A 12,607-nucleotide genomic window follows, 5' to 3' on the forward strand; every position below is an offset into this window, starting at 1 on the left:
TCTTTTTTTTTTTAAATTAAATTATATAGGTACTCATGTATTTAAATCATTTAAATCAATTTCTTTTTAACTCTAAAATTCAATAAACATTTAATATTTTTCCACAAAAAAAAATCTTTGAAATGTACCTAATGTATTTGAGACATTTGAGAAAATAAATTGAATTTTGAGAAAAAATTTAAAAAATCCAAATTAAATGCAAAGTTTAAATAAAATGTAACAACATATAGCGATAAAAATAACACTTTAAAATTTAAATAAGATTTTTTAGTGTCCTTCCCAAAAAATATCTACAAAACGTCTTTTCTCGCAGAGCTTTTTATACCAAATACTGTAAAAGAGAAGTTTATAAAAAAAATTGGGCAGTGAAGGCGTTTGGTGATGGAGAACAATGTGAATTTAGCACTACACAATCTTATATGTATATCGAGGATTTCCGTTATGTCATTACCACTCTGGATTTCCTAGTAATCACGCAGGAACGGACGAAATCCTCTGTGTAGTCCTCCTGGCGCGCAACAAAGCATATTAAAGCATCATCAAGCGTCGTCATGTGGCGGGCAAACGAGAGTCCAAATGTGAAGAACTAAAAAGCCAGCGCGATGCGCGTGTGTGCAGAGACCTATATGATGATCCGCGGGCGCCCGGAAGGGAGGACAGGTTAAAAGGTGTTCTTTTGGTAAGATATCTTCCATCCCTGTCTCGACCAATGTGTATATGTAACACCACCGAATGTGTTTGATAAAGAGTGATCAGAGCGGTCTTTGCACGCATACACTGTGGAGCAGAAGTACTGGCAGGAGAGAGAACCACGGCGCGAGAACACCTTTCTTACCTGCCGCCGCGTTCTCAATGGAGCAGTTGGGTGCGAAGCACCGAGTCGAGCGGTTTGTTTCTGCCTCCTCATAGCCACGGAAGTCTCATTGCTATAATTTTTATTGCTTCCCTTAAAAACTTTTTGTTTTTATTTTTAAATTTCTTCATAATTCTTCACATGGTATGGATTCATCAGAGTGATTTTGTGAAAAAGGAATAAATAAAATTTTCCTCTTCTTTGCAAAAGAGGACAGAAAAATTCCCAGTGTGTGTTATCCTTAGCGTGTAAGAAATAAAAAAAAACGGATCTTCTAGAACTATACGCGTAGCGCTAAAGACAATCCGTCCAACAGAGAGGTGGAGTGAAGAAGAGTGAATTGGACGCATTTTATAAAAAATTTGCAGAGGTGCGTGATTTCGTGAAGAAAAAAAAATAGTAAACCAATAATGTGATATAATTTGTAATTGTATATAATAATAGAAGATGTTTTCCCACCCAGTCAATATTGACGACCTATTATCTACTTTTCACCTGAATATTTAATCCCCGTCGTCGCTTTCCCGGCAATGTCCGACAATCAGGGGATTTTATTTTTTAAAGGAAAAATCTGTCACTGTGTGATGATTCAGTGGTATAATTTAATCCTTCCTTCCTTCGTGTCTATTTGATTTGTAAATAATCCAAAAGAAATTATGTAGGATGTGGGCTTTCAGGGGGCGGGAAAGTTCATTTAACTTTCTCATACAGGTGGATGGGTAATATATGAGTTTGATTTAGCATGAAGAAAAACAGAAAATTAAATATTCTCAAAGTGTGTTGAGAAGGGACAAATGTGCCACAGAGAGTTTTATATGATTTATTTTCCCTTTTTTTTGTCATGTGCTCATAAAGAAATGGCTCACCTGTCGCCACCACCATCACCACCAATACCGCAGCAGTATCCCTTCTCAGGATTGCAGCATCTGGAATCACAGGAGAGTGTTATCCAGAGAGCATCCTCCGTGTTTGGTGCTTCCTTGGAGTACAAATGGAATCCTAGAGGTGAGTTTTTTCAATAAAATATTTCTTTCTTTCTTTTCTCTCTCTCCTAAAAGTGCATTAAAAAAAATATTATTATCTGTTAAGAATTCTTGTACCTATAAATTTTTTTTGAACACTTACCTTTATGTCATTTTATGTTTTTTTTTTCTAAAATTTTCGAAATTTCTTCAAGATTTTTAAATTCCTTTTTGATCGCATCTTGCAGATCTCTCTCTTTTGTACAATCCCCTCTTGTACTCGGGTGCATTCTTCTGGCCACCACTTCTTTTGCCATGTCCACCTGCCGTCACAACCAAATGTGATCTTGCACTGACACCAGAGAAAGAGGAGCCAATTGGTGAGGCGTATAATCTATCTGTGCAAATTCCATCACAAAATTAACCATTCTGCATCATTATTTTCATTCGGTTAAACAGCAATTGATGAGGATATGCCATTGAATTTATCAATGAAACCCCAATCGTCGGCTACAACGCCAACAAGTCGTTTTGCCCCAACTATTTGGTCACCGGCTAGTATGTGTGAGAAACCCACCGTGGATGCCGGTAGTAGGAGTAGCAGGAGCAATAGTAGTACACGGAGCACCAGTAGTGCCGATGACAGGGAGCATCCGCACACAACAACAGCAGCGACGGGACATCAGGGACCATCATCGTGCGACGGTACCCGCGATGGGGTACAGTACAAGTTTAAAAGTGAAATTATCAACCGCATCAAGCGGCACAGTGGCAGTGTTGATGATGAGAGAAATGTGAGCGATGAGAATGACATGAATTTCAACATGAAAGTGCGCCAGGTGTTTGCAAATCAGAGTGCAGTGAGTGATAAGGAATTTCTCTTCTTTCCCCATTTTGCCCATCATAAAGACATTGAGGTGCTACGGCAGAATCGCACCGATATCTTTGCCGTCAATGGTATTAAGCAGGAGCACGGTGGGAGTTTGCATACAACACCTGATTCCACGGGACACGGTGCTACTCACATTGGTGGAGATGATAAGAAGCGCGATAGAAATTTTCAGGTTTAAAATCTTTTTTTTCTTTTTAAATTAATTTTAATTTATGCATAAATTAAAAATGTTTCCTAAAAGTATCTAACTCTTCCTAATTGATCATTAAAAGTCCCATTTCATTATTTCGAATGATAGGAAATAACACTGCTATATCTAAAAAACAAAACTTAAACATTTTACAAATTACTTTTTATGCAAAACTATGGAAATGAGAGGCCAAAGAAGAATTTGATAGACACTCACCCAAAATGCAATCCTCGATATTTTTTTTTCATTTAAGATGGAAGCATCATGAAATCGAAACAAATAAAATATGCAAAAGACAAGACTTTTCACTTTTGCACCTGATACAAGGTGATATGCAATTGCTATCACTGATTAAGAAAGAAAAAAAATCTATAGTAGGTAGCTAATTCTGCAAAACGTGAGATTTTTCGTTATGTTTTCACTTAAGAGTTTTTTTTGGAATTACATATAACCTTTTTTAAAAAAAAATATTTTATAAGTCATATCTTTTCTTTTCAAATAATCTTTTATTATTAGGTAAATTTCTTATAAGGATGGAAAAGAAAAATTACTTTCATGCCCTAATTTCCTGGTCATCCTGTAGTTTTAAAACCATAAGCGAAAAGAATTCCAAGAAATATTACCTACAAAATTAAACTAAACTGAATAGTTTGAAATTAGTTAATGGGCGTTGTTGTGAAAATTCCCCATATACGTAATATGAAAAACTCTAATTAAATATCAAAGAGTTTTTCATTCGCAATTAAGTTTGATTATCGGTATTGTGCGATAAAATATTCATAAAGTTTCATTAAAACTTTTCCTTGCTGCTTTCAAATCTTTCTTTTCTTTTTTTTCTTCTTCTTGTCCCCCACCCAAAAAAACAATTATAACGTGAAATCATAAAGTTAATACTTGCTATATGTATATGTATGTACAAGGAAGTTAATGGGGTGAATTTAAATCTTTCCCTTTGTATGTCTCACAGTTTGGTGGCACACACAATAATTATCATTGCGCAATTAGTGAATTATTAATGACCCAAAAGTGACATTCCTTTCTTCGACGTAAACAGCCATTTCAGGGATTTTATATTTCCTTCGAAAGCTCTAAAAAGAAGATAATACTTTATTGATTTTATAATGTGGAATGGAAGGTATATTGTTAGGTGAACCATCTTTTATTGATTTATCATCAAGAAAATATCTGTGTGTTCCACTCTTGGTGCGAAGCTACAATATTAATATGATTTGATATTTACTCAAGTGCTCTCCTACAGTCGTACCACAGAGAATTTTTTGTTTAAAAAATATTTTTGTCGCATGAGTCTTGTCCATGATTAAACAGTGTGATGCCCTCATTTCTTTTTTATTCTCGTATTTGACGCCTGTTCTGCACCCCAATTGGTGAGAATCACCCAAAGAGGCGTAGTTCACCGTCTTTGAGCACTTGAGCTTGAAGTCTCTCATGTTAAATGAGTTTTACTTAAAATTTCAACAATTTATTCTTATTGAATTATTTTCAAGAAGCATTTTTTTTGAAAAACCATTTTCTTTAGCCAAAAATATTAAAGAACATAAATATTTTAAAGAAAAAAAAAGTATTTCAGTCAGCATACATGAATTTGTTAGTAAACGTTTAGTCTAGAGGCATTCGGAGGAATAAAATGTGTTAACTCTCTTCAAGTCTTATAAATAAAAATGTCCTTATTGGTCTTTTTTTATTTACAAAAATTCAGCTCGTTACCACGCATTTGATATGAAAAAATTAATTAAATTATGAAAGAGAGATAAGTTTTGAGAAGTTTTAAGACTTATAAGATTATGCAAACTTATTTATTATCCCAACTCGTTGTAAAAAAAAGGATTAAAAAATTCCCAATCAGTTGATTGCTCGGTGTGGGTGTGTATGTGTGAAAAATATGAGGGATTTTTTTTTATTTAAAACATATTTGACTAACCCAAGGCACCAGAAGTCTTTTGTATATCAATAAATCGTCACTCTTCATGGTATAATGTGTAATTGTGTTTCTGGTCTCCCGGATAAATATATGCCTATATTATACAGAAAATATGGGTTTTTTTATCCGTCACCTTTTTCTCCTCGTGACTGTAAATATTGATTCAAGTGTATGCAAATTTTTCCACTTGATGAGAGTGGAAATTCTTCAAAAAAAAAAAGAAAAGGTTTTCCATTGCAAAGACAAGGAGAATAAAATACAAAATTTAATGATAAATAAAACCAAAACATATTTCTTCATCAAATATTAACATATACATACATATTGCGGGGTTTGATGTGACACACAATACGTGCTTTTTAAGAGCATTCAATGGGGTAGAGACAATTGACGTGCAAGAGATAATAAATCCCAAAAATCCATCCCGCGACATATCTCACAATCCTACTGCGCGACTTTTATAATAAATTAAACAATTGTGTACAAGAAAGTCCCCCTTAATTGCTATGTTTAAAAAAAAAGTGCTGCTAAAGTGACAACAGACACAACATTCAGCATCCGGGGGCATGGTATTATGATTTAAATGAGATGCAAGAAATGGGAATTTTGCCGTCACTTTGACTTTATGCTGTCTGACGGCATCGAGAAAAATGAATTTGGTTTTCTTTTTATCTTGAAAGAACCAACATTTAAACAATATTTATTTACAATTGATGTGACTAATGATTTTCCGGGAAGTTGAGGTCAAGAGAAATCTTTTTTTTTTTCATTACATTTCATTTTAACAAATCCGTCAGTGGTGTAGCCATAATGCCGAGTATTTATGGGAAGGAATCAAAAGTGAAATGATGATTTTTTTGTGTGAAACGTATGTATACGTGGGTGATAAAATATAGTTTTATTTTAAATGATTGGGGTGGAGAGTTCACGTAGGAATTTTATCATCGAACATCACCTTTAATTGAGTCACGAAAAGACATTTCTATTTCAATCACTCACTAAAGGCTAACTTTCTTTCTACCCTCAATTTCATCAAGAGGTTTATTATTAATATTAAAAAAAATGCTTCTAAAAAATAATTCGCATTGTGAGATGGAAGGTTTAAGAGAACTTTTAAAAATTCATATCCGATAATTTGAACAAAATTATTTAGTTTTTCTTTATATAAAAAAACTTGTATTTAATTCCTCGATTACAGGGATTTTCCCTTAAAAAAAGAAGAAGCAAGTTCTTTAAAAAACCCTAAGAAAAGAGATATTTCTGCTTATAAACTAATACTATATTCATATTCACCCCAAATTGATGACGATATTTGATTTAGTAATTAACCCCTTTTCTATTCACTTCATGCAAAGTGAAATCCACTCAATATGGATTTTGTAAGCTTGAGGGGTTGGGGAATAACCGGATGAGATACTTTATTATTTTTTTTTAAATAGACCAACCAGTAGTCTAATCTTAATGGTTAATCAAATATTTCGTGCGCAATTAATATTTCCATTCAATTCGGTTAAATAAACAAGCAACGCAAGGGGTGGGGAATTTATCCACCACGCACAAGGGAAAAAAATTAAGTGTCCGGCACGAAAAAAAAGGAGTTGCGAGCAATTATAATTCACTTGCATGACTCTTCAACATACCCTCAGAACATCTTCTTTGCAGTCTTATTTTTTTTACCCACAGTCAAATATTTATTAAGTGTGGGGGTGATTTTTTTGATTGATTTCTCAAATAACAAAATTGAGAAATTTATTTCACGAAGAGGTGGGAATTAGTGTTGTTTTATTGAATGTACATACTTTTTGCTTCCCTACCCCCACCCCCAGGGATTGCATAATATTCCTTTAATTGTCATGTAGAACGAATAAGAGGATAGCTATTTAATTCAAAAATTGCTGATCTTATATAAAATTTACTTTGTACTTCTTTAATTCTCCTTGAGATTCAATTTAATATTCTTTTTTTTTATTTATTCTTAACAGTGTAAACAGTGTGGGAAAACATTCAAGAGATCCAGCACTCTGTCTACGCATCTGTTGATCCACAGTGATACCAGACCCTACCCCTGCCAGTACTGCGGCAAGAGATTCCACCAGAAGTCAGACATGAAGAAGCATACGTACATTCATACAGGTGAGATTACAATCATAGATTCTCTTCATTTCATTCAGACCCTTTTCCCACATCACACGAACTTTCCCCCATTTTATTAGGCTAATTTATTAGCTTGTGGCATGTTTAGAAGGGGTGGTAGGTGCAAAATATCCAAATGATGAGGATTCTTGTTTGTTTTTGTTTTCTTCAATAGAATGCAATTTTCTTTATCGAGTCGATTTTTTTTGACAAAAAAAATTCTTAACTTGTAATTATGCAAAAAATCCGCACAAGTGTTTTTCTGGGGGTCTGATTTTCATAGTTTTTTAAACTCTGAAGGCATACGCATACATTCTTCCTCTATCCGAAACTTTCAATGTGATCTAAATCGCTTGAGGGGCCTTTAAAATAATAAAAATGGTTCTATTATTTCTCTAAGCATATCAAATATGATTTATAAATAAATACGATTATATGTTCGTAGTTAGTATACAAAAAAATTAAAAATAAAAGAAATTATGAATTAGAATGTAAAGCAATTCCCTTGAAAAACGAAAATTTCCACTCAATGTGATTGAGTATAGCAAATGCAATGAGAAACATTAAGTTGATAGAAATCAATCAGCATAAAAAAATTAATGTTGATCCTTTTGCTGATTTTGTCACAGTGATTGTAATTGCCAACACAAGCGAGAATAAAACCATTAGCTATCAATTAGGTAAATTAAATCAAGATATTGTTCTGGTTTTTCCACATCACATAATGCATTTTTACCTATTCCAATGGATAGGAGGACTAATCATAAATACATCCAATTCATTTAGCAAATAGGGCCCTCACATACAAAACTCCCCTTTAACCATCTACATACATATATACACGAGCAATATATGGTGTACCTACACCTGTACTACAACCCTCTCACAGTGATTAATAATTGATTGAATGAAAACGCTAAAGGGCCACAAATTGATATTTCTCATACAAATAGATTTTAATGTTACAATTTGATTGAATTATGCCACTCGTGTCTGATTAATTGATTTAACCATTAATTTGGACAAGTGGAAAAGGCCATGTCTTTTACGTTCCTTAAAGAAATATTAAAATTTTCTTCTTATTGCTTATAAATCTTTGATGTTTAAAATGGAAAGAAAATCAAAATATTTTTAGTGTGTAAAAATGTTATCACATTTGTCATAAATTTTCACTAAATTTGATCCCTATTTGATTTTTTCTTTTGTGAACTCTGTGAACTAATCCCACCCCCATGCCTTCATACAAATTTGTTTTTCTTTCTTCTTTTTTTTTTTAAATAGGCGAGAAGCCCCATAAATGTGTTGTCTGCTCCAAAGCATTTTCCCAAAGTAGCAACTTAATTACTCACATGCGGAAGCACTCTGGCTACAAACCCTTCTCATGCGGCCTCTGCGAGAAATCCTTCCAACGCAAAGTGGATCTTCGGCGACATCGTGAAAGTCAGCACGCTGATGAGCCGCAGCTACACACAGGATTGGCCACCATGAGACCCCACCACGGTACACCATCCACGGGGATGGATGTCAAAATTGAAGTAACCAGTAGTTGCTGAAGAACACCTATGGCCGCGTCCTACAAGAACCAACATCAAGTAATTTTAAATTTCATATTTAATATTTTTTCTCTCATAATTTATCCAATTACAATTTCCTCCTTTTTTTTAAATATTTGTTTTAGTCTTTAGAAGCCAAAGCACATTTTTTTTTCTTTAATGTGAAAGCGAGATGCTTGAAAAACAAAAACTTAGTAATCCTTAACTTAATTTAATCATAAAAAAATCTGTTCAAGTTCAACTAATAAATATACAAGAAAAGCGACTTAATTAATTTGTGTGAACCAAAAATCAATAAGACAAAAAAAAAGAGAAACAGTGAACATTTTTTCATTGATTTTAATAAAATCTAGTCGAACTTAAGGTGGTTATTATTTTCAAATGATAAAAAAAGAAATCAATTAGGGAAATTGAAGCGCTTAAATTAAATTAAAAGCTAAATAAAAAATTGCAGGCAGTACAGAGAGAGAGAGAGAGCTGAAAAGATAACCTTAACATTTCCCAAAGAACCATTCTTTTCACTCTGGTTTGTGGCACATGACAAAGGGGTGAAAACAAACAAAAGGATTCCATTGGGAAAAGCTCTAGAAAAAAATGTTTCTTTTGCACGTATGAAACATTTCCGTCCTTATGTCGATTGCTGAAATATTTTCTAAATTATCTCCCACCTAGGAAAATATGAAATTTAATTGAATATTCTTCAAGACATTTTAATCTCGTGCAAGATTATTTTAAATTACATGTGTATCTTCAAAAAAATGTCATTACATTATAGCAAAAGTGAATAGACCTCCATTTTTTTGTCTGCAAAAAAATCAAATAATAATGGAAATTCTTCCTCAGTCAGCATCTACATACATAATCTGTGTATTGCCAGAACCTTATTAGCATTTCCATGAAAGTGAATTTTATATACAAGTGAGTAAAGTAGTGTTACCGCGCCATGTTGAAGCATTTCACCGATTAATTTATTTCACCTCTTTTATTTAGCAAATTAATTTAAATTCTTTTAACGTAAAGAGTAATCCACTTTGCCACCATTTCTCGTGAAGAAACAAACATATTAAGTTAAAAGGTAACAATGGGAATGTAATTATAAATGGAGAAGAAAATCAAAGTTGTATAGAAGTTAAATGTATGTAGTTGATACGTTTCTGTAGTCATTGTGAATTGAAAAAAAAACACAAATGGGGGAAAACGTATAAAGTTAACAAACAAAACAAAAAAAATACACAAGACAGCTAACATTACCAAAGATGTGTAATTGAAGAAATGTGTAAAAAAAGTCTACATGATAGTAAAGAAAAAAAATCAACATAAATTATTGGCCATGAATATATCACAAATTGCCATACTTTTTCTTTGAGATGATTTTGTAAATTATTTTGCCATAATGTTAAAGAATTTTTTTTTACTCTTGCATATAATTTTTTTTTAATTAAATAAGCATCTCTTTTTGTCTTTTTTTTTTAGTTAATGTAAGTTTTAGTTTATATATAAGTAGATATGTGTACAAAAAGTTGCTAAGTGATTTTTTTCTAGTTAAAAAAATAAAAATTAATGTTTGAGAATTGCAAAAATTCCTGTGGTTTGTTGTAATTACAACTTTCATTCTTCTGGTGCGGTGCTATTGGAGACAGTAAAGCATGTTGGTCTCTCAACGAAATTCCAGCAGAATATTTTTTTCTCGTTATGTTACATCAGTGAACTCCTCACTCACACACTGTTTTGTCCTCGAATCAGCAAATTTTAAGATGCAAGCCAAAACAAGTGATCCCCTAAATTTTCAAAATAATTCAAAATTAATAACAGTTTTTATTTTAATATGGTCATCAATGATTAATAATGCACATAAAAAACATTTATCCAGAAATGAATGAGCATTTTGTAGCAGTTAAATATAAAAGAAAATCTCATGCAGATGAAGCCAATTACGTCAAATGTTAAGTAGGTACCTACCTACACTCTCTCAAGCTTATTCAACTGATAAATTAAGGCAAAAGAAGACACACATATGAAAATGAAAAAACGTAAAAGAAAATCACATTGAATTGTTTCTTCTGCTGGTTATTTTTGTAAGTATGTAAATGATTTGGTAATTATTTTTTAAAGACTAACTGACACATGAAGGTAAGATCTTCGATTTTTTTCTGTTAATGCCTTACATCTTCACGATTAAAGCTGGAACGCGATTGTTAAAAGCTGTGAAACCTGTGAGACAAAAAGAAGTTTTTGCAATTAATTTTTACGATGTGCACACGGTTTGTGCCAGTCGCAGGCACATTATTCCTTCTTAATTGCACTTAATTGCATGATGTATGGATACTTTTCGGTCACGAGCCCCCAAAACGCCATAAATGACTTCAGGGTGCAATTGACACACTTTCGCGTCAGATCCCAAAAACAATGAAGGGGGGCTCCCGGAGTTTTGTGCGCTATATCTTCAATGGGGGACCAGCTGTTACCATTAACCCCTCTCCCATGTTCAGTTCAAAGCTTAGTTTAGATTAAAAAAAATTAAGCTCAGTGTGCTAAAATAAAAAAAAAAAACTTTAAACTTTCCAGGTAAGTTTTCGTTGTCATTTACTTTTTTTTTGCAATTTGCTTCCACGGTAAGTTTCCTTATTATTGCTCAATTTAATCATTCAATGTGAATTAATACGTCTAACGTATGGCAATGCAGAAGAGTGATGACGGAAAGACAATGTTGGAGTGAAGAGCTACGCTCAAAGATCTCGATGTTCTTTAACCTCATCTTCAATCTGCAACAGTCTTTACTTCTTGTTCACTCACAAATCAGTATACGATGATGGTTAACGCGAAGATAAAAGAAAAGAGAGGAAGCTTCCATGGGGTGTGCGGAAGATGAAAAAAGAGTGGTTTTGCGAATTTACCAGGGCAAGGCTGCTGATGGCATCTCTGGTGGTGGTTGCTCGTAACCAAAACGCGTGCGGATTGGCGAAGAGAGTGAAAGACGGGGAAGAATAATGAAGTTTCACTGAATAAACGAGAGCCCAGCAATTAAGACGATCGTGGTGATTGTTGAAAAATGGGTCAGCCAGCAATATTATTATTAAAAAAAAAAAAGAAAGATACTCACCACGGCGACTGACGAAGTCAACTCCATTGGGGCTGTGTGTCGATGGATTTGCCCAACGACAGGTGGACCGCATCAGAAACTTACATAAAAATGCGCACCATTGGACACCGTGAGTTTGAACTACAAGAAAACAACAGGAAAGCTTTAGTTCGTTGAAATAACGTTATTTACAAAAAAAATGTAAGCAAAACAATTAAAATTAACAATGAAAAAGCATCAATTACATTCTAGAATTTCACATTGATGCCCGAAAGTAAACATTTTTATTTTTCTTTTCCTTACTTTCATAATTGTTTAAGAAAATTTTCAAACAATGTACAATGTACATATAGGTATATTTTTTATTCCTCTTTTATTTTGCATTTAATTTCATGGAATATGCGGAGGTGAAAAACATACGAAAAACGGGAAAAACGTTAAGAACTAAGAATCGAAGTTCAAATTTTCGTTATCACTCAATTTTTTTTTTATTAATTTTGAAATTAATAAATAACTGGAATGGCACGAACATTACACGTAAAGTTACATTAGTAGGTGATACAATCTACCTCAGACAGGATCCACAATTGCTCAAATTTTGCTCAATAATATACAATTCCCTTTGTTAAAAAAATATTAATTACATATTATGTGGTAGTGGGAGTGAGGAGAGGACGGTTGAGTAGAGGCTGCATTTGAAGTGAGGGAGAGTTGTCGATTGGTGGATGTTGGAGTTGACGGACGTGATGAGACAGGTCGACGATACGGACGAGACAGGAGACATACGAGAGGAGGAAGAAGCGGACCAAGGAAATCAGGAAAACGGTAAGTACCACAACCTACATTAAAAAAAAATGAAAATAAAAAGAAGCTTCTAAAAAATCAAATCATTTTTCATCTTGATGAGTTATTCTTGCTTTGACTTTACATTTGTTGAATTCCCAATGAATTTCAATATCATTTCCACCCGCTTGGCACATCGTTGCGACAATTAAAATAGGAGACG

At 33.3% G+C, this 12,607-nt stretch overlaps 1 protein-coding gene across 2 annotated transcripts; it reads left to right on the plus strand.

Annotated features, from left to right (window-relative positions):
* Nucleotides 1-551: 551 nt before the first annotated feature.
* LOC129794587 (zinc finger protein sens) lies at nucleotides 552-10,102 on the plus strand. 2 transcript variants are annotated; one of them, XM_055835378.1, is made up of 6 exons: nucleotides 552-1,223; nucleotides 1,709-1,858; nucleotides 2,064-2,195; nucleotides 2,275-2,879; nucleotides 6,819-6,969; nucleotides 8,251-10,102. In XM_055835378.1, exons 2-6 carry the CDS (start codon nucleotides 1,711-1,713, stop codon nucleotides 8,520-8,522), a joined length of 1,308 nt encoding a protein of 435 aa, XP_055691353.1. In that variant the 5' UTR covers nucleotides 552-1,223; nucleotides 1,709-1,710; the 3' UTR covers nucleotides 8,523-10,102. The 2 variants fall into 2 exon arrangements, with proteins under 2 accessions (XP_055691353.1, XP_055691352.1); XM_055835377.1 differs by lacking the exon at nucleotides 552-1,223 and having other exon boundaries at nucleotides 1,387-1,858.
* Nucleotides 10,103-12,607: the final 2,505 nt, after the last annotated feature.

The sequence above is a fragment of the Lutzomyia longipalpis genome, chromosome 4 (assembly GCF_024334085.1).
Source record: "Lutzomyia longipalpis isolate SR_M1_2022 chromosome 4, ASM2433408v1".
NCBI classification, from domain to species: domain Eukaryota; kingdom Metazoa; phylum Arthropoda; class Insecta; order Diptera; family Psychodidae; genus Lutzomyia; species Lutzomyia longipalpis.

Coding starts and splice junctions, on each gene's coding strand:
- LOC129794587 (XM_055835377.1), top strand. CDS start 1,648: ATGTGCCACAGAGAGTTTTATATGATTTATTTTCCCTTTTTTTTGTCA. Junction 2,196..2,274: donor AGAGAAAGAGGAGCCAATTG/GTGAGGCGTATA, acceptor TCGGTTAAACAG/CAATTGATGAGGATATGCCA. Junction 2,880..6,818: donor AGCGCGATAGAAATTTTCAG/GTTTAAAATCTT, acceptor TATTCTTAACAG/TGTAAACAGTGTGGGAAAAC.